The sequence below is a fragment of the Neovison vison genome, chromosome 11, assembly GCF_020171115.1.
Source record: "Neovison vison isolate M4711 chromosome 11, ASM_NN_V1, whole genome shotgun sequence".
NCBI lineage: Eukaryota > Metazoa > Chordata > Mammalia > Carnivora > Mustelidae > Neogale > Neogale vison.
The window spans coordinates 123,852,174-123,875,029 of record NC_058101.1 but is presented as its reverse complement, the minus strand read 5'-3'; the positions used below and the strand labels follow the sequence as shown (position 1 = coordinate 123,875,029).

General features: G+C 35.8%; 2 protein-coding genes across 3 annotated transcripts in view; both read right to left on the bottom strand.

Annotated features, from left to right (window-relative positions):
• The window catches only part of MND1 (meiotic nuclear divisions 1), a 91,859-nt gene that overhangs the window by 9,010 nt on the left and 59,993 nt on the right, over nt 1-22,856 (bottom strand). Inside the window, exons 7-8 of one of the 2 annotated variants that reach the window (XM_044224633.1) lie at nt 18,031-18,075; nt 8,266-8,512 (exon numbers count right to left, since the gene is read on the bottom strand). In XM_044224633.1, the coding sequence (XP_044080568.1) occupies nt 8,406-8,512; nt 18,031-18,075 (152 nt within the window). In that variant the 3' untranslated portion in view covers nt 8,266-8,405. Of the gene's footprint in view, nt 1-8,265; nt 8,513-18,030; nt 18,076-22,856 lie in introns of those variants that run through there. The other variant, XM_044224635.1, reaches the window with a different exon arrangement.
• LOC122889466 (60S ribosomal protein L22-like) lies at nt 15,314-15,770 on the bottom strand. The gene has a single exon (XM_044224636.1). The coding sequence runs from the start codon at nt 15,768-15,770 to the stop codon at nt 15,429-15,431; it is 342 nt and encodes a 113-aa protein (XP_044080571.1). The 3' UTR covers nt 15,314-15,428.

The following is a 22,856-nucleotide window of genomic DNA, read 5'->3' as shown; positions in this document are numbered from 1 at the left end:
AATTAAAAAATGTTGGCACTGAGCACTAATGTATAAAATTGCTGAATCACTATGTTGTATACCTGAAACTAATATAACATTGTATGTCAACTCTATTCCAATTAAAAAAAAAAAAATAGTGGTGCCTGGGTGGCTCAGTTGGTTAGGTGTCTGACTTTAGTTCGGGTTGTGAACCCAAGGTCCTGGGATCAAGTCCCACATCAGGCTCCCTGCTCAGTGGGGAGTCTGCTTCTACCACTCCCTCTGCCTCTCCTCCCACTCATGTTCTTTCTCTTTCAGAAAAAAAAAAAAAAAGAAGAAGAAGAAGAAAAAGAAAAAGAAAAAAACTGGAAAACTGAAGCTGGGGGAAAAAAGAATACCCTTAAGAAATGTGAAAAATCCATGCGAAGAAAATTATGCAATCTTTAGAAAAACACAAAGGTATGCTTGAGCAAGTGGAAAGGTATCACTTGCTCTTGGTTCTTGAATAGGATATCATAAAGATATCAAATCTCTCTATGTTAATTTATAAACTAATACAATACAATTTAAAAAAATAGCACCAGGATTTTTGTTCTGCAGTTTGAAAAGTTGAAACTGAAGTTTGATCTCAGGTCAGTTTGTCAAACTGATATAAAATTGTGACTTAAAGAAGAAAACTGTGGGGCGCCTGGATGACTCAGTCAGTTAAGCATCTGATTCTTGATTTCAGCTCACTCAGGTCATTATCTTAGGGTCCTGGATCCAGCCCTGCCTCAGGTTCCTTACTCAGTGGGGAGTGTTTAAGATTCTCTCCCTCGGCCTCTGCTTCTCCCTCGGCCTCTGCTGCTCCCCCTGCTTGTGTGTGCACATGCATGTGCTTTCTCTTTCTCTAATAAATAAAGAAGTCTTAATGAAAAAAGAAAAGCAAGCAAGCAAGCTATAAGCTGGCATTCCTCCCAAGAAAAGAACTCATTACCATTGAGTTAGTCCTACTACCTCTAGTTGATTTGCTGCCATGTGTAACGAGGATTTAAGATTACTAAATCATCCAGTTTCCAAAAGAAGCTCAAAAATCTCAATTTGCAAGTGACATTTTCCATGGGAATATGTTGGCAAGTAATCTAAGTTAAAAAATAAAATACAGGGGGTGCATGGGTGGCTCAGTGGGTTAGGCCTCTGCCTTCGGCTCAGGTCATGATCCCGGAGTTCCGGGATCGGGTCCCGCATTGGGCTCTCTGCTCGGTGGGGAGCCTGCTTCCTCCCCTCTCTCTGCATGCCTCTCTGCCTACTTGTGATCTCTCTCCCTCTGTCAAATAAATAAATAAAATCTTTAAATAAAATAAAATACAGGTTAGGCAAAATAAAACATACCTTGCAGGTCACATGCAGCCCACAGGCTGTCAGTTTTTGACCTTTTGGATCAAATTTTTCTGAAAAGGGTCAGAGAATTAATAATTTTAGGCTTTGCAGGCCATAAACACTCTTTGTTGCATATTCCTGTCCATTTTTACATCATTAAAAAATGTAAAAGGACATCCTTAGCTCAAGGGCTGTAAAAATCAGGCCTTGGATTTGGCTCTAGGGATTGTAAGTTGCCTATCTTGGTTAATAGAAATCATTGCCTTTGAGATTCAACAAATATTTCTAAAGGCAGCCATGTTATCTGACTTCCATCTCTCACAAATATATATATTTTTAATTAAGCTGAGATAAGTATATTTAAATTCAATGCCGTGGGACATTTCATAATACAGTACATTTTTCTCTTGGTATATGGAAAATATTCAGAAAGCATATCCTGAAAATGAGTTTATGTGTGATTTTAAGATACAGTCCTACCATCTGTCACATTTTAACTGCTCTTACAAATGATGCCATATTGGCTGAAAATGTTTCCTATTTTATTCCAATCAGGTTCTCAAGAAAAAAAAAAAAAACCCCAACAGTTTTATCAGGTTTATAATTTAGACTTTTGTGTTCAAGAATTATAAGGGTGGTTTCTTGTTTCTTGGCTGGCCAGCTGTATCATTTCCTTTTTTAATCCCTTAAAAAGAAGCATGTTTGATAAAGTTGGATAATAACATCTATTTCTGAGACAGGCCAAGAAATTTATAATCCCATTAGACTAATGATATGGCAAACATCAGAGGAAAAGTCATATCCAATTCATCCTTACAGATCGTTTTGGTCCTGGACCAACCTCAGAAGGGACATCAGTGATACGATCTGGCCCTGAACAACTGTGAAACTTATTAGGAGACTATAAAATCTTTCTCCTAGTATTCTGTAAAAACAGGATAGTCAGATTTAAAAATAACTACATGTGAAGAAGACTATTTAGAGATGGATGTCAGCTCTCAAATACTTTTTAAACTTCACAATTCATTTGGAAAGATACTGGGAGTATCAGTTATAGTATTATTTACCAAACCAAATTTGATCATGGATCACTAGTAATTTGACTTGTTTTACCCCAGTTGTACTCAGTCTTCACATCAATAAAAAAACCAGGCTGGGATGAAGGATTTCCTAGAGATTTGCTGGACCAATGCCCTGTGCTTCTTTATCAGTATCTCTATTTCCAGGGAAGAGCAAGCTTAAAAGCAGCTTTTTTTTTTTTCTTTAAAGATTTTATTTATTTATTTGACAGACAGAGATCACAAGTAGACAGAGAGGCAGGCAGAGAGAGAGAGAGAGGAGGAAGCAGGTTCCCTGCTAAGCAGAAAGCCCGATGCGGGGCTCAATGCCAGGACCCTGGGATCATGACCTGAGCCAAAGGCAGAGGCTTTAACCCACTGAGCCATACAGGCACCCCTTAAAAGCAGCTCTTAAAGATGAAGAACAATGATGTGCTAGGGCAGGCAAACCAAGTGTTAAGTAGCAGTGAACCACCTGTTAAACAGCCATCACTAAACATTAAATTACATGAACTATAATGAACCCTTATATATTAAAAAACAATAATATTGAAGGTAATAACTCATCACTCCCTAATTATTTTACATTTTATCCTTCTTTGTATTCTTGACATTATTTGCATCTATTATATCTGTATGGTAGAAATATTTATACCATGCAGATAGACAAATAATATAAATCAGACCCCATCTTACCTCCTATAGAGTTAGTTTAAACATTTAAAACCAAATTACTGTATGTTGCTAACTGACCATAATAAATAAGTAAATAAATAACCCAGAAAGAAAGAAATAACCATATTCCTGGGGGGTGCCTAGGCAGCGCAATTTGTTACGCATCCACAGTTTTGGCTCAGGTTGTGATCTCATGGTCATGGGATCAAGACCTGCATCTTGCTTCACACTCAGCATGATATGCTTGAGACTCTCTCCCTTTACCCTGCTGTGCCCTTCCTACCCCCACTAGTGCTGTCTCTTTCAAAAAAAAAAATAAATGAACTTAAGAAAAAAAAGCACATTACTGACTTGGGAGGGTAGCTTAGTCTCTGGTTGGCTCATATACAGACCCCATCTCAATCATTCTTGTTAGCCCCACAATATGGACTTAAAATTAAAAAAAAAAAAAAAAAAAGGTGCCAAGCAGCAGAATACACATTTTTCTCAAATGTCATAGAGCATTCTCCAGAATAGATATGCTGGCCACAAAACAAGTCTCAGTACGTTTAAAAAACTTGAAATCTCATCAATTTTTTTTTAAGATTGTATTTATTTATTGGAGAGAGAGAGCCAGAGAGAAAGCACAAGCATGGGGAGCAGCAGAAGGAAAGAGAGAAGGAGGCTTCCCGCTGAGCAGGGAGCCCAATGTAGGGCTCGATCCCAGGACTCTGGGATCATGACCTGAGCCAAAGGCAGATGCTTAACTGACTAAGTGACCCAGGTGCCCCAGAAATTACATCGATTTGAACCATAATGGTTTAAATCTAGAAATCAATTATAAGAAGAAAACTGGAAAAACCACAAATATATGGAGATTAAACATGTTATTTAACAACCAAAGGACAACAAAGAAATCAAGAAATAAAAAAACACTTGGAGACAAATGAAAATGGAAATCAACATACTAAAATCTATGGGATGCAGCAAAAGCAGCTTTAACAGGGAAGTTTATAACCATACAGGACTACCTCCAGAAACAAGAATAATCGCAAATAAATATCTAACTTTGCCTAAAGGAACTAGAAAAAGAATAAAGGCCAAAGGGGCACCTGGGTGGCTCTGACAGCTAAGTGTCTGTCTTTGGTTTGGGTCATGATCTCAGTGTCCTGAGATCAAGCCTCACATTGGGCTCCTTGCTTAGTGGGAAGCCTGGTTTCCCCTCTCTCTGCCTGCCTCTCTGCCTCTTGTGATCTCTGTCAAATTAAAATAAATAAATAAATAAATAACGAATAAAGGCCAAAGTTAGTAGAAGGAAATAATATAGATCACAGCAAAAATAAATGAAATAGAGACTAGAAAATACAACAGAAAAGACTGGTGAAACTAAGAGCTGGTTCTTTGAAAAGATGAAATTGATAAACCCTTAAGAGAGGGCTGGGGCATTTGGCTGGCTCATTTATTTGATAAGAGCATGTAACTCTTGATATTGAGATTGTAAGTTTGAGCCTCAGAGTGAATGTAGAGATTACTTAAAAATAAAATCTTAAAAAAAAAAATAAGAGAGGGCTCAGAAAATCAGAAATGAAAGAGGAGAAATTACTATTGATGTCACCAAAATTCAAAGAATCATACGAGACTATTATGAATAATTATATACCAAAAAACTGAACAACTTAGAAGACCTGGAAAAATTCCTAGAAATATACAATCTTCAAAGATGGAATCAGGAAGAAATAAAAAATCTGACTAGACTGATTACTAGTAAGAACAGAGAATCAGTAGTAAAAAACTCCCAATGAACAAAAGCCCAGGACTAGACATCTTCACCAGTGAATTCTACCAAACATTCAAAGAAGATTTGATACTTACACTTTTCAAACTCTTCCTAAAAAACTGAAGAGAAGGAAATGTTCCTAAATTCATTTTATGAAGCCAGCATTAGCCTGCTAACAAAACCAGAGAAGGACATCACACACGCACACACATTACAGACCAAATCAGTGTGATACGCTACATTAACAAAATAAATTTAGGATTAATTAAGGATAAAAATCATATGATCATTTCAACAGATTTAAAAAAGGCATTTGACAAAATTCAACATCAATTTAGGATACGAACTCTTGACAAAGTGGATATAAACAGAACATAACGTATAATAAACGCCATATGTGACAAGCCCATAGCTAACATCACACTCAACAGCAAAAAAGCTGAAAGATTTTCCTTTAAGATCAAGAGCAAGACAAAGATGCCCACTCACCACTTTTATTCAACACAGTACTGGAGTCCTAACAAGACCAATTAAGCAGGGAAAATAAATAAAAGGCACTTGAATTTAGAAAGGAAGAAGTAAAACTATCACTATTTGTGGACATGATTTTATATAAAGTTCTAAACACTCCACAAAAAACATTATAATAAACAAATTCAGTGAAGCTGGTGGGTACAAAACTAATATACAAAAATCTTTTACATCTTTATAAACTAACAGAAAAATCCCAAATAGGCATAGTAATCCTGAGAAAGAACAAAATTGAAGGTATTACATTTCCTAATTTCAAACTATATTAATCAAAACAGAATAGTAAATGACATAAAAACAGACACAAAAGTCAATGGAACAGATAGAGAGCTCAGAAATAAACCCAAATATATATGGTCAATCAGTTTAGGATGACAGAGGCAAGAATATACAATGGGAGTAAGGGAGGCTTTTTAATAAACGGTGATGGGAAAACTGGACAACCACATGCAAAAGAATGAAACTGGACCACTATCATACCATATGCAAAAATTAACTCAAAATGGACTAAAGACTTGAATGTAAGATCAGAAACCATAAAAATCCTACAAAAAAAAATACAGGCAGTGAGCCCTGTAACACTGCTCTTGGTGATATTTTTTTGGATTGGACTCCAAAGACAATGGCAACAAAACCAAAAATAAACAAATGGAACTACATCAAACTACAAACTTCTATACAGAAAAAAAAAGTTAACAAAATTAAAAGACAATCTATTTAATGGGAGAAGATATTTTCAAATCCCGTATTTAATAAAGGTTAGTATCCAAAATATAAAGAACTCATATGGCTCAATAACAATATAAAAATAATCCAATTAGAAAATGGACAGAGAATCTGAATATACATTTTTCTGAAGAAGACATACAGATGGCCAACAGACACACGAACAGATGCTCAACATCACTACTCATAATGAGGTATCACCTCACACCTACCAGATTGGCTATTATCAGAAACAAAAAATAATAACTGTTGGTGAAAATGTGGAGAAAAATGAATCCTCATGTACTATTAATAGAAATGTAAATTTCTGCAGCCACCATGGAAAACAGTATGGGGTTTTCTAAAAAAGGTAAAAATGAACGAAAATCCAGTAATTCCACTTCTGGATATTTATCCAAAGAAAATGAAACACTAATTTGAAAAGATATGTGCAGTCCTATGGTCAGTGTAGCATTATTTATAATAGTGAAGATATGGAAACAACCTAAGTATCCATCAACGGATGAATGGATAAAGATGTGTACAAAATACTACTACTCAACCATAAAAATGAATAAAATCTTGCCATTTCCAACAATATAGATGGACCTAGATGGTATTATGTTAAGTGAAATAAGTCTGACAGAAAGACAAATACATGGAATCTTGTATGTGGAGCCTAAAAAATTAGCAAACAGAACCAAACCAAACTAAACTCATAGATACAGAGACCACACTGGTAGTTGCTAGAGGGGAGGCTGTGGAGAGTAGGCGAAATGTGAGATGGAGATCAAGGGGTATAAACTTCCAGTTATATAAATTATAAGTCATGGAGATGTAATGTATGTAATGCACAGCATGGTGACTATAGCCAATAACATCATTGCAAATTTAAAAGTTGCCAAGAGTAAATTTTAAAAGTTTTGATCATAAGAAAAAATTTTTTATATCCTTATATGGTAACTAGATTTACTGTGGTGATCATTTTGCAAAGTATACAAATGTCCAGTTGTTACCTTGTATACCTGAAACTAATATAATGCTATATGCTAATTATACTTCATGTTTTACAAAGTTACCTAAAATCTTTTAAGGATCATTAGAAATGGCTTCCTTTTGGAACATACATACACTCTCTTTAAACAAAGAAGTATAATTTCTAATAAATAGCAAACTGTATCTGAGAAATTTTAGAATTTCCACAATTGGTGTTTTTGGGAAAGGCTTATGACTAGTTATTTTTATTTTTTGTCCTTTTGTCTCTCACTTCAAATACTTTCTCCTGTGAAAAGAGCTGTTGCCCTAAGGCAACATAAAATAGCCTTGAGAACAAAGAACAAAGATGGACCAATTTGCTCCCCCCAACCTCCAGGAAGTAATTAAGAAGGCCCAGAGCGACTCCATGCAATACAAAGGCCAGATTCACCAACAAATGGTTTGGATGGTGTTTGGTCATTTCAGACATATGGGGTATCTTTCCAAGTTACTTAAAAGAACATCAAAATTAGTATGAGACAAAATTAAGGCATGTGAGTAAAGAGCATTACACACATTAGTTTTGTTTTTTTTAAATTTTTCTTAGAGTGCCTGCCCATACTCTAAATACCCAAGCTGAACTGGAAAAAAAGTTATACACACAAAACAAATTATTTTTGATTTGCTTTTTTAAAATGTAGTTGAAAAAAAGAACATCCCTGAACTCCAGTAGGTGATGTGTGGCAGGCTAATGCCACTGATTCTTAAAAAAAAGTGCATAAATTGGGACAAAGGGTCACATGCTTGTTCTTTAGAGTAAAAGGGCATCAAAAAGTCAAAAGAAGTTTTCATGACTGAGAAATTACTACCTAACTCTAAACTTGAGTACACCAACATTTTGTATTTCTTTCTATAGTAAATTCACAAACATGATGCAGTATAATGAAAATCAACCACATACATTTTCCACTAAATAATGAAAAACAGTAGAGAACCCATTAAAGTTTTAAAGGTTTTTTCCAAGTATTTATGTGTGGGTGTATGTCTGTAATAGGACCTTCGAAGGTACCCTTAGTTCTCAGTGTTTAATATTTGAGTGAAACTAAAAAAATGTTATGTCATGATGTCTGTGACCCCTAAAAAATTATTTGTAAAGTAGATGATTTTATTTGCATTATCCTACTTTGATGACCACCTGGGAATATGGTCATAATCCTGCTTTTGATAGATCAAAAAAAGAGAAAATCATGTCCACTTTGTACTTTATTTAAAATTAATTAAATGATAAACACAATTATAGGTAAATGGCAATTCGGTACATTTGAATAACATTTTAAAAATTACATATTCACAAGTACATAGATCCTTTACCAACATTGAACATTTTAGTCTATGTAGTCAAAGTCTTCTGGAATTCCAAAGTTTTTATCAATTTTATTTTCTTCGAAACCAAATTTTCTTTTGGCCCAAGATTTTATTGCAAATATATTATCTATAAAGAAAATTGAGAAATATTTTTAAGAATTAAAAACACAATCATAAAACATGTTAAATATAATATTCTTTTTTGTTACTTCTATTACCTTCAGAAGTGTCAACATAGGAAGTGTGCTTTATTTTCAAAAGTAAAGGCAATTCATTTCTGAAGAAGGAATATTCTTTAATTAAATTTATATTCTTTAATAATTTTAATTCTTTAAAATTCTTTTAATTTTCAGCAATGAGATTGCATATTTAAAAATGCAGCAGATTAGCTGCCATTAAAGAATACTCAATTTAGGAATAATCCAAAAACAGGGAAAGGATAACAATGGTATTTCTACCACCATTTCCACAGCAGAGGCTCAGGAATTAAATTGCTCCTGTTCCCAAAGGGTACACATTCTCTCTAGACTTTTTCCTCGCCCCACAGATAATGATGGTTCCCAGATAATCAGGTCAGTGTGAGGAGAAGGGGAGAGGAGAATAGAAGGTAGTTCTCCTATTTTAAGACTAAGATAGGAGCAGAGGTATCTTTCGTGTCCTCTGAGGGGAATTAAAAATGCATTTTGCCACAGAAGAGGTATTGTATCTACCTACAAGGATTTATCTCAAGGAAACAAAATAAATTGTGTACAAAGACTTATAGTTAAATCTTTATTCCAATGTAATAAAAGAAAAAGTAAAAAGAATATAACTATCTAATCTCATGTATTGTACTTCACTTTATTGTACTTCAAAGATAGTGCAGTTTTTATATATTGAAGGTTTGTGGCAACCATGTATAGAGAAAGTCTAATAGCACCATTTTTCTAATAGCATTTGCTCACTTCATATATTTATGCCACATTTTGGTAATTTTCACATACTTGAAACTCTTTCATTAATATTATTATATTTGTTCTGGTGATCTATGAGCATTGATCTTTGATGTTACTATTGTAATTGTTTTGGAGCACCATAAACTGCACCTATATAAGATAGCGTACTTAATCAATCAATAGCGTACTTAATCAATCAATGTTTTGTGTGTCTGTTCCACCAACTGGCTGTTCTCCAATCTCTGTACTTCTCCTCAGGCCTCCCTATTTCCTGAGACACAACAATATTGAGATTAAGCCAATGAATAAACCCTACATCGGCCTCTAAGTATTCAAGGGATAGGAAGCATTGCATTTCCTTCACTTTAAATCAACAGCTAAAAATGATTAAGCTTGGTGAGGAAGGCATGTCAAAAGCCAAACAAGCAGTATTCATTATTATTTTTTCACCACACCCAGTGCTCCATGCAAGCTGTGCCCTCTATAATACCCACCACCTGGTACCCCAACCTCCCACCCCCCTGCCACTTCAAACCCCTCAGACTGTTTTTCAGAGTCCATAGTCTCTCATGGTTCACCTCCCCTTCCAATTTACCCCAATTCCCTACTCCTCTCTAACGCCCCTTGTCCTCCATGCTATTGGTTATGCTCCACAAATGAGTGAAACCATATGATAATTGACTCTCTCTGCTTGAGTTATTTCACTCAGCATAATCTCTTCCAGTCCCGTCCATGTTGCTACAAAAGTTGGATATTCGTCCTTTCTGATGGAGGCATAATACTCCATAGTGTATATGGACCACATCTTCCTTATCCATTCATCCGTTGAAGGGCATCTTGGTTCTTTCCATAGTTTGGCGACTGTGGCCATTGCTGCTATAAACATTGGGGTACAGATGGCCCTTCTTTTCACGACATCTGTATCTTTGGGGTAAATACCCAGGAGTGCAATTGCAGGGTCATAGGGAAGCTCTATTTTTAATTTCTTGAGGAATCTCCACACTGTTCTCCAAAGAGGCTGCACCAACTTGCATTCCCACCAACAGTGTAAGAGGGTTCCCCTTTCTCCACATCCTCTCCAACACATGTTGTTTCCTGTTTTGTTAATTGTGGCCATTCTAACTGGTGTAAGGTGATATCTCAATGTGGTTTTAATTTGAATCTCCCTGAGGGCTAATGATGATGAGCATTTTTTCATGTGTCTGATAGCCATTTGTATTTCTTGATTGGAGAAGTGTCTGTTCATATCTTCTGCCCATTTTTTGATGTGTTTGTCTGTTTCGTGTGGGTTGAGTTTGAGGAGTTCATTATAGATCCTGGATATCAACCTTTTGTCTGTACTGTCATTTGCAAATATCTTCTCCCATTCTGTGGGTTGCCTCTTTGTTTTTTTTGACTGTTTCCTTTGCTGTGCAGAAGCTTTTGATTTTGATGAAGTCCCAGAAGTTTATTTTCGCTTTTGTTTCCTTTGCCTTTGGAGACGTATCTTGAAAGAAGTTGCTGTGGCTGATATCAAAGAGATTACTGCCTATGTTCTCCTCTAAGATTCTGATAGATTCCTGTCTCACGTTGAGGTCTTTTATCCATTTTGAGTTGATCTTTGTGTACGGTGTAAGAGAATGGTCGAGTTTCATTCTTCTACATATAGCTGTCCAGTTTTCCCAGCACCATTTATTGAAGAGACTGTCTTTTTTCCACTGTATATTTTTTCCTGTTTTGTCGAAGATTAATTGACCATAGAGTTGAGGGTCCATATCAGGGCTCTCTACTCTGTTCCACTGGTCTATGTGTCTGTTTTTATGCCAGTACCATGCTGTCTTGGTGATCACAGCTTTGTAATAAAGCTTGAAATCAGGTAAGAATGAATACTGTTTTTCTGAAAATAAATAAATTGGGGAAAAAAAAAAAAGGAAGAGGGAAAAAAAAAAACCTAGAATATAACCTTCTGAATGGGTTCTAAGCTTGCAAATGATACCTTCCCATCCTTATTGATACACTTGATAAAAATAATATTAAAATTATATTCTTTCATTTAAAAAAAAAAAAAAGCCAAACAAGCTGAAAACTAGGCCCCTAGTGCCAGGCAGTCCAGTTGTACATGCAAAGGAAGAGTTCATGACAGAAATGACAAGTGCTACTCCAGTGAACACACAAATGATAAGAAAGTGAAACAGCCTCATTGCTGATATGGAGAAATTGGAGTAGTCTGGATAGAAGATCAAACCAGCCACAACATTCCCTTAAACCAAAGCCTAATCCAGAGGAAGGCCCTAAGTCTCCTCAGTACTCTGAAGGCTGAGAAGTGAGAGTTGGAGAGGTTGCAGAAGGAAGAGCTGGAAGCCAGCAGAGGCTGGGTCATGAGGTAAGGAAAGATGCCATCTTCATAACATTAAAATGCAGGAAGAAGCAGCACATGCTGATGGAGAAGCTGCAGCAGGTTCTCCAGAAGATCTAGCTAAGATCATACACTGAACAGCAGATTTTCAATATAGATGAAACAGCTTTCTACTGAAAGATGACACCATCTAGGACTTTCATAGCTAAAGAGGAGAAGTCAGAGCTGGGCTTCATGGCTTCAAAGAGCAGGCTGACTCTCTTGTTAGGGGCAAAAACAGCTGGTGACTTTTACTTGAAACCAATGCTCATTTACCATTCTGAAAATCCCTGAAGGACTCTGTTCAAATTAAGACCTGAAGGATCGACTCTGCCTGTGCTCTCACACAACATCCATTCTGTGGCCCATGGATCAGAGTATTTTTGACTTTCAAATCTTCTTAAGAAATACACTGCATAGAGCTATAGTTGCCATAGATAGTGAATGATTCCTCTGATGAATGTGAGCAAAGTAAATTAAAAACTTTCTGGAAAGCATTCACCATTCTAGATGCTATTAGGAACATTCATGATTTATGAGAAGAGGTCTGAATATCAACATTAACAAGTGTGGTGGAAGTGGGTTCCAACTCTAAAGGATGACTTTGAGAAGTTCAAGGCTTCAGTGGAAGAAGTAACTGCAGATCTGGTGGGAACAACGAGAGAACTAAAATTCAAGGTGGAGCCTGAATGGGACTGAAATGCTGCAATATCAGGTTAAAAGTTGAAGGTATGAGGAGGTGCTTCTCATGGATGAGCAAAGAAAGCGGTTTCTTGAGATGAAATCTCCTCCTGGTGAAGATGCTGTGAAGATGGTTGAAATGACCGACAAAGAATTTACAGCGTTACATAAACTTAGTTGTTAAAGCAGGGGCAGGGTTTGAGAGAATGGACTCCAATTTTGAAAGTTCTACGGTGGATAAAATGCTAACAAACAGCATCACACGCTACAGAGAAATTGTTTGTGAATGGAAGAGTCAATCAATGTGGCAAACTTTTTGTTGTCTTATTTTAAGAAATTGCTACAGCCATCGTGACCTTCAGCAGCCACCACCCTGGTCAGTCAGCAGCCGTCAGCCTGGAAGCAAGACCCTCCACCAGCAAAAAGATTACAACTCACTGAAAGCTCAGATAGTTAATGCTTTCTGGCAATAAATTATTTTTAAATTAATGTATGTGCCTTACTTATTTAGACATAATGCTATTGTATACTTAATAGACTACAGTATAGTAAAAACACAACTTTTACCTGTACTGGGAAGCAAAAAATTGATTTGACTCACTTTATTGCAATATTCACTTTACTGCAGTGGTCTGGAACCAAACCTAAAATATCTCTGAACTATGTCTATTTTATTATGTTACCCTTAAAAAATTAAGGGTAATTTGTTACCTTTAACAGACTAAAGTTTGATCACCTTTACATATATCATTTTAGGAAATTTAATTCCAAGTAACGAATAATAATTACATGTTTGGGATGAAGTTTGTTTCTCAAGTGACTACTACTCCATCAAATAGAATGTTAACAAAAGATTCCCAGTTTTTAAAATTAAGCTGTAATGGAATATCAGCAGATGTTAAAAAATGAATCTTTATGTAACAATTTAAAGCAAATCTTTAGTGTTCCTGGGGACCTATGAGAGACCACTATTAACATGAGGCACTCCAGAATGATTTGTTCCGTTTTCCTAGAGCCTACATAACCATACATTCTTGTCAGTCACAGTTAAATACTTACACGGGGCCCACTGCTGCGTGAGATGGGTATGAAGTTATTACAGGTACCTATAAGGTAGACAGACTACACCTTCAAGCTGACACAAGAGTCGAGAGAGAAACATTAACTTATTACTAGATAATTCCAAAGGGTTATGTATGTTAAAAAGAGAAAGTATTATGCGTATAGCTTCCAGAACAGGCTCCATATGTGTATAGCTTCCAGAACAGGCTCCAAGAGCACAGAAAGACTGCCAGCAAATGAGAACAGATGCAACACTGTAGGAAGCATGAAGGAACAGACTTCAAACCTGGATTAGGAGAGATAAAACTAAGGCAGCACAGTAAGGTTACAGGCTTAGCAGGAAGGAGTTGCTGGTTCACATGAATGCAAGGAACCATTTTATTATAAACATCCAAAGATTACACTTGATCTTTGCCAAAAGGCTGAGAAGCAATTAAATCTCCAAATATTAAAATGAACAGAAGACCAAACAAAGGCCTATCCACAACAATGCTTCATGGACCAACTCAAAAAGACTGACTAAACCTGTCTCGGCTTGCTGGATGTCTGCCTTCAAGACAATGTTACCTGCGATCTTGATGATTTATTCCCTGTCAAATAAAATTTTCCTATTATGTGGAAATTTTTATAAATGGATAAAAAATAGTTGTTGTTGGTTTTTTTTTCCTTTAAAGAAACAGCCTTAAGAGTAGTAGGATTTCTGCTTATTTCCATGGTGGCATCCCCAGGATATACACAGAAATAAAGATGGGTAAAATCATAAACGTGAATCTGTGTTTAGGACCTCACAACACCTATCCCCCTCCTCATTCACGAAGATGCCTCTCACAGAAAGTCATAAAAACTCCACTATCTTCATTATTTTGCCAGATTTTATATAAGTTGTTAAATCACACTTAAGGTGTATTTAAGGGGCGCCCGGGTGGCTCAGTGGGTTAAGGCCTCTGCCTTCGGCTCAGGTCATGATCCCAGCATCCTGGATCTGGCATCTGGCTCCATGCTAGGCAGGGAGCCTGCTTCCCTTCCCCTCTCTCTGCCTGCCTCTCTGCGTACCTCTCTGTCTGTCAGATGAATAAATAGAATCTTAAAAAAAAAAAAAGGTGTATTTAATGCCATAAATCATTTAGATGTGATATTTCCAGTTATATTTATACCCTAAGATCATCTCTCATTTTGTAAAACTGAAATAATGAATTACTGAACAGTAACTATCTTCCATTCTAAACACATTTTAAGAAAACTTTTAGATAAAAAGAAGGCAAAACTTTAACTAATAAGTAGATAAAATCTCTGGTTACAAGTATTATCAATGTTTTCTTTTTGTTTTGAAGACAGGTTGGTTTTCTGAGGTGTAATTTGTTTTTAAACTCCATGCTTTTCTTAACACTTTTAAATTGGAAGGATCAAGTTGTAACTTCAAATGGAAATATGGCTCCCAACAGCTGTTTCTGCTGTGCTAAAAACATCTTCCTTCCTATATGATTTTAACAGTTTCAGGTTCTTTCTCAACTAATAACATAAGGGGGAAAAGTTCAAATTATTCTTTTTTCCATAACTGGACATTTATGATCAAGTGGAAAACATGAAAGGATTTTTTAAGAGAAGAACGGGAAAGGGGAGTATTTGTTTATCTATGTATCCAACATTGTGTGAAAGGGCTTACAAACTGTTTTATTTAATTCTCCCAAAATGTAAGGTAGATATAATCTACATGGAGGAAGCAGCTTCAGGGAAGTTCAGTAAGTGATACAGCAACTAAAGCACACAATCCGCATTCCTTTCAAAGCGAAGTTCTTCTCACCATATACAAAGGCTGCTTGTTCCTACTGCTTACTGAGCTGCTTTCCAGAGAGCTATTGCAGGAAATCACTTTGTCTTTTTTTTTTTTTTTGTGATTCCTAGATTTTATTTAAAGATTATACAAAATATCCCAGACACAGGACTTCTAATCCTTGTCCTCCTCCTCCTCGTCGTCCTGGTTGACCTGGAAGTTAGCGTAGCTCGTAGCTCTTCTTGCTGTTGGCCACCACGCACAGCCAGTCACAGAGGTTATTCTTCTTCAAGTACTTTTTGGTCAGATATTTCAAATATCTTTTGGAAAAAGGCACCTCGGAAGTTACAGTGATCTTGCTTTTGCTCCTTTCAATGGTTACCACCCCTCCACCAAGATTTCCAGTTTTTCCATTCACTTTGATTCTCTCCTGAAGAAACTGCTCAAAATTGGCCGCATCCATGATTCCATCTTCTATAGGGTGGGTGCAATCAAGGGTAAACTTCAGAACTTGCTTCTTTTTTTTGCCCCCCTTCACCACGAGCTTTTTCACGGGTGCCATGGCGCCTGCCACTTTGTCTTATTTTTAACCTATGAGTCCACTTGTCTTCCTTGCTCAAAGTTTTGTATTTCTCAAATTTTCTATTGATATCATTGTATTTATTATTTAATTATAGTTATTGGACACACATCTCATTTTTCTCTTTTAGTCAATATTAGCTTACTGTTTTTACCTTCGTCTGTTCTCATCATTAAAACATTAGAATATTTATGAAATGTATTACTTTGTAATAAATAAGATTGCAAATTTATTGGAACAAAAAGACAATTACAATTATTTTATCAACCTACTTAATTCTAAAATAGACAGGGACACGGGATTCAGGAATGTTGTGTGACATACAGAAACCTCAACACAGAGTCAGGAAACTTGGCTCGAACCTTTGTACATCCAGTGACTAATCACCTTTGACTCAAGGCATCACTTAAAATTTTCTGCGTCTCTGTATCAATACAGTTTTACCCATACTCTCCCAGATAAACAGAATTGATGATGAGTGGTACATGTGAAGGTATTATGGACTCTTACCAGGATGGTAAAAGTTGAATTACCATTACTTTAGAACACTAGAAAAACGTCAGTGTAATTTGTAGACATGTTTTAACAATACTGATCATACCTGTATATATTTGATAACAATCCTTATTAATTATCTTCTATGCTTTAAGACACAGGGGAAAATACCTTATTAATTCTCGTTTCTTTTTTTTTATTTTTATTTTTTTTAAAGATTTTATTTATTTATTTGACAGAGAGAAATCACAAGTAGACGGAGAGGCAGGCAGAGAGAGAGAGAGGGAAGCAGGCCCCCCGCTGAGCAGAGAGCCCGATGCGGGACTCGATCCCAGGACCCTGAGATCATGACCCGAGCCGAAGGCAGCGGCTCAACCCACTGAGCCACCCTGGCGCCCCTAATTCTCGTTTCTTAGAACATTTCCTGTGTAGACCAGAGTGTATATCCATTGGCAAATGGATTAATGAAGTATTTATATGAAAGCAGGTATACAGAGAAGACAATATCATGTAATGGTAAGAGCTTGGACTCTGGGATCAGAAAAGCTGGATTCTAATTCCTGTTCATTTTCTATGTATCTAACATTGTCGCCATGGGCTCTCAATGGCCTCAGTTCCATTGCTAAAATTAGGGATGATAATCCTATTTAACTCACAAGATTGTTGCAGAGATAAAATGAGAATGCACCACAGGTACTCTTTGTGATGTCTGACTTATAGTCCAGCCCTCAACAAATGTTAGCTATTATTATTATGAAAAAGAAGACAAATCTTTAGAATTCATGAAATTCCTGAAGTTTTATCTTATACTAAAATCATAAAGCTTAAGTAATTAGCCCAAGTGACTTATCTAGGAAAAATTACACAGAAGTTAAACTGTAAGCAGTCATTGGTTTTACAAAAATACATTGTATTTTACATACAAAATGACTCACAGTACGATTTAAAAAAAAAATAAACTTAAGTAGGGGTGCCTGGGTGGCTTGGTGGGTTAAAGCCTCTGCCTTCGGCTCAGGTCATGATCTCAAGTCCTGCCATTGAGCCCCACATCAGGCTCTCTGCTCAGCAGGGAGCCTGCTTCCTCCCATCTCTCTGTCTGCCTCTCTGCCTACTTGTGACCTGTCTGTCAAATAAATAAATAAAATCTTAAAAAAAAAAAACCAACAAACTTAAGTAACTAAAATGATTTAATATAATGAGTTAATAAAAACTCAATACAGGGATGCCTGAATGGCTCACTCAATTAAATGTATAACTCAGTATTGGCTAAGGTCATGAATCCAGCATCATGGGATTGAACCCTATATCATGCTCAGTGCAGAGTCTGCTCGAGATTCTCTCTCTCTCCCTTTGTCCCTCCCCCTGCTCATACTTGTGTGCACTCTTTCTCTAAAAATAAACAAAGTCTTTATTTTTTTATTTTTCTAAAGATTTTATTTATTTATTTGACAGAGAGAGAGAGATAGCAAGAGAAGGAAAACAAACAGGGAGAGTGGAAGAGGGAGAAGCAGGCTGAGCAGGACCCTGGGATCATGGCCTGAACCTAATGCAGATGTTTAACTGACTGAGCCATCTAGGAGCCCCAACAAACAAGATCTTAAAAAAACAAAAAACAAAACTTAATACATACACTTCTAGAAAGGTCTTTTCTTGAACAAAACTAGGCACAAAAGTTCTGCATTTCATATATCACAGTAAGTGTGGAAAAAGCTTAACTATAGCTTATCAGTACCATTATAATACATACCAGTCCATCTGTTAGCAGCTTCTTTGGCTATTTTATTTGCTTGACCTGAAAAAAATTTTTTATAAATAGTCATATTATCTATTTATAGATTTTTAAAAACATGAATAAAATGTTATACAAATAAGAGTTTATGTAAAAAGTTCAAATAGTGCTTATTGCATCCAACAATCCTGCTTAACTTCTCAGATTTTAGTTTTAATTGTATTAGTCATGAATAGTCAATGTAAAGAATTTCCCTTAAGTGTCCATTATTATTGTACTTTTTCCTTTTAAAGGTAAGTGTGAGATGTGTTTCTGAAATAATTATAACATCAAGAGGATAAATAATTTAAATTTAATGATAAGAATTTTAGAGTGTATGTATTAGATTATAATGAATCTGACTTTAAAAAAATTTATATTATGTCTTGCTATTAAATTACCTATGTCTATGTCTCTCAAGTTAATCTACATAGCACAGTAACAGTGCCATGATCAACTGAGCACAAATACTACTTATTATGATGGCATTTATTTATTGAAAGATAATTTATATACTACATAATTCACCATATTAAAGTGCATAATCTGGTGGGTTTTAGAACAGGGTTGTAAAACCATTACCACTACCTAATTCCAAAACATTCTAATCACCCAAAAGAAAATCCCATACCCGTGAGTAGTTATTCCACATTCTCTTTCCCCACAACCCCTGGAGACCATTATTCTACTTCCCATCTCAACGAATTTCCCTATTCTGGACATTTCATATATGTGAAACAAAACAATATGTGACTAGCCTCTTTTACTTAGCATCATATCGTAGCATGTATCAATACTTCAATCCTTTTTATTATCAAATAATATTTCATTGCATGGATATACCATATTTTGTTTATTCATCAGGTGATGGACATTTGGGTTGTTTATTGCTAATATGAATAATTTAATAATTTTTATGTGAACATGTTTTCAATTCTCTTGAATTGGATATATATATCTAGGAGTGAAATTGCTGGCTCAAATTGTAACTCTACTATAACATTTTGGGGAATAGATAAATTGTCTTCCAAAGTGGCTATATCGTTTTAACAATACCACCAGCAAACTAAGAGTTCTGATTTCACCACATCCTCACCAACAATTATTTTCCATTATTTTTATTATAGCCATCCTATGCATTGTGAAATAGTTTCTCATTTTGGTTTTTATTTGTATTTCCCTAATAACTAATGATGCTGAGCATCTTTTCCTATACTTACTGACCATTTGTATATTTTCTTTGGAAAAATTAATAATTTGCCAATATTTAAATTGGGTTTTTAAATATTGTTCAGCTGTAATTTTTAAAAATATACACATTTTGGATATTGGACACTTGTCAGGTACAGGATTTGTACATATTTTCTCCTATTCTGTGGGTTTTCTTTTCACTTTCTTGGTAAGGTAACTTGATACACAAAAGTTGTTAATAGTGATGAAGTCAAATTCATCTGTTTTTTCCTTTGGTTGTTTGAGCTTTTGGTGTCCTAACCAAGAAACTGCTGCTTCATCCAAAGATACAGAGATTCATCTTAACAATATTGTCTTTTAACAATTATTTTAGTTTTTCTATAAACGTAGAATGTCTTTTTAATTAATTAATTATTTAATTTTTTGGAGAGAGATTGAGAGAGAGAGAGCGCACATGAAAAGGGAGAGGTCAGAGTGAGAAGAGGGCTCTCTGCGGAGCAGGGAGCCTGATGTGGGACTCGATCCAGGGATTCCAGGATCATGACCTGAGCTGAAGGCAGTTGCTTAACCAACTGAGCCATGGAGGCACCCCACAGAAGGTCTTTCTGTTTATATATCTTTAGTTTCATTCAGTGTTTTATAGTTTTCCATATAAGTTTTACACTTCCTTGACTAATTTTTTTGTTCTGTAAATACATTTTTTCTTAATTTCATTTTCAGATTGGTCATTGTTAATCTATAAGATACATGTGATATTTATATATTGATTTTTATATGCTTCAACCTGCTGACCTCACTTACTATTCAACGTGGATGACTTTTAGTTCTCTTTTTTGCCTAATTGCCCTGGCTTGAACTTCTAGTACAATGTTGAATTGAAGTGTTAGGGAGGCCAGACTTGAGGAAAGCATATAGCCTTTTACCATTCAATATGATATCAGCTTTAGATTTATTAGAGATGCCCTTTTAAAAATTGAAGAAGTTTGGGGCACCTGGGTGGCTCAGTGGGTTAAGCCTCTGTCTTGGGTTCAGGTCATGATCTCAGGGTCTTGGGATCAAGCCCCACATCAGGCCTTCTGCTCAGCGGGGAGCCTGCTTCCCTCTTTCTCTCTGCCTGCCTCTCTGTCTACTTGTGATCTCTCTCTCTCTCTCTCTCTGTCAAATAAATAAATAAACCTTAAAAAAATTAAAAAAAAAAAAAGAAAACTCACTTTGAAAAAAAAAATTGAGGAAATTCACTTCTTTTCCTAGTTTGTTGAATGTTTGTATCGTGAAAGGGCATTGGATTTTTTCAAATACTTTTCCTTTGTCTAATGAGAAAATCATGTTGTTAGTGTCACAAATTACTTTTTATATATTGTGTGTTCAACAAAATAGCTCATTATTGTTTTATGCAGCTGTATTTTAAATCAAATAGGAGAATGCTAAGGAGATAAAAACAAAAATACATATATATTGTCTTTTATATTTGCCTATGAAGCTGACTTTACCAGTATGCTTTATTTTTTTGTGTCACTATCTAGTGTCCTTTTGCTTCAATGAAAAAGACTCCCATATTTTTTTAGGGCAGGTCTGCTAGTGACAAACTCTCCCAGTTGTTGTTTACCTGGGACTATCTTACTTTGTCCTTCTCTTTTGAAGAAAAATATGTCAGGATATAGAAATCTTGGTAGACAGTTATTCTACCCCTCCTCACTTCGAATATGTTATCTCAATGCCTTTGGCCTCTATGGCTTCAAATAAGAAACAACTTGTTAATATGATTGAAAATTCCTTCTGTATGATAAGTCACCTCCTTGCTGCTTTCTAGAGTCTCTGTTTAACTTTTGACAAGTTGATTATGAGAAGCCTATCTGTGGATCTTTTAAGATTGTTCTAAATTAGAGTTTGTTAAGTTTTTTTGATGTATAGATTGTTCTTCATCAAATTTGAGAAGGGTTCAGCTCTTATTTATTTATTTATTTATTTATTTCCCCCCAATTTATTTATTTTCAGAAAAACAGTATTCATTATTTTTTCACCACACCCAGTGCTCCATGCAAGCTGTGCCCTCTATAATACCCACCACCTGGTACCCCAACCTCCCACCCCCCCGCCACTTCAAACCCCTCAGACTGTTGTTCATTTATTTATTTTTTAAAAACTATTCTTTCAGTCCCATTTTCTCCCCTCTCCTTCTGGGACTTCCTTTATGTATATGTTGGTACTCTTGATGGTGTGCCACAGGTCTCTTGAGACTCTGTCAATATCTCTTCATTTTTTTTTTTTTTTCTGTTCCTCAGATTGAATTATCTCTATTGAACTATCTCCAAGTTACTAATTCTTTCCTTTGCCTGCTTAAATTAGCTGTTAATCCTGAGTGAAATTTTCATTTCAGTTATTATGGTTTTCAACTCCAGCATTTCATCTGATTTCTTTTTTATTTCTGTATCTTTGCTGATATTTTCTACCTGGTGAGTTTTCATTTTCAGACTTTCCTTCAGTTCTTCAGACATGTTTTTCTTTAGCTCTTGTAACATATTTAAAATAGCTGACTGAAATTCTCAGTCTAGCAAGTCCAACATCATGCATTGTGCATGAACCATGCTTCCTTTGTACATCTCGCAAATTTTTGTTGAAAGTTGGACATTTTAAATAATATAACGTGGCAACTCTGGAAATCAGATACTTCCCTCCCCACTTCCCAGGGTTGTTGTTTTTGGTACTTGTTATTCTTGTTTGTTCAGTGATTTCTCTGAACTAATTCTGAAAAGTCTGTATTCTTTGTTATGTATGGATACTAAAGTCTCTAATTTGCTTACCAGGCAGCTAATAATTGAATAGAGGTTTCCTTAAACACCTGAACTAAAACTTGAAGTGTTCGCTGAGAGGCTTTGTATGTGTATTGGGGCTAGGCAATTTACAACTCTGCCTTGGCCTTTGCTTCTTGTATGCAGAGTACTACAGTCTGCTAGAGGTGGGAGTTTAGGAACTTCCCAGGACTTTCCTGAGAAGGTGCACAGCCCTATGGATGCATATGGCCTTCTATATTTCCAAAAACATGTTGCTTTTCAAGGCACATATGAACATCTCTTCCGGCCTCTCCTTTTAAGCTCTTTGATTAGTCTACTATTTGGCTTAACTTAAGCCAGCTAAAATAGCTGTGAAGTTAAAACTCTTGCCTGTAATTGTTTTAGACTAATGCTCCCCAAAAAGAGGCTGTTAGCACTGGTCATACTACAAGCCAGATCAAATAAGGACAATCCTTCCTATTGGTGGCTTTCAGAAAACCACCGAAGATGTCAAATAGTAACAGTTTGGGGGAAATGAGGGTCTTAAAGAACTCCAGTTCCATTTTACTCCCTCTGATACCAGGAATGCATGGCTGTTATTTTTTAAGATTAGTGCTGAGCTAGAGAGTAGGGGATGACAATAGGAAAAGTTAAAACACCATAAGGCTTATTATTCTTGCTGAGATACAGCCATTTTTTCTTGGATAGGCAAATCATTGGTGAATTTCTAGACTCCTGGAAAAGTTGTGACATTTTTTGCCAGCTTTCATGGAAGGAGAATTTTCAGAGGTCCTTACATCATTTTCATTGTCATCCTGGCATTTTTAAGAAAGTTTCTAAGTA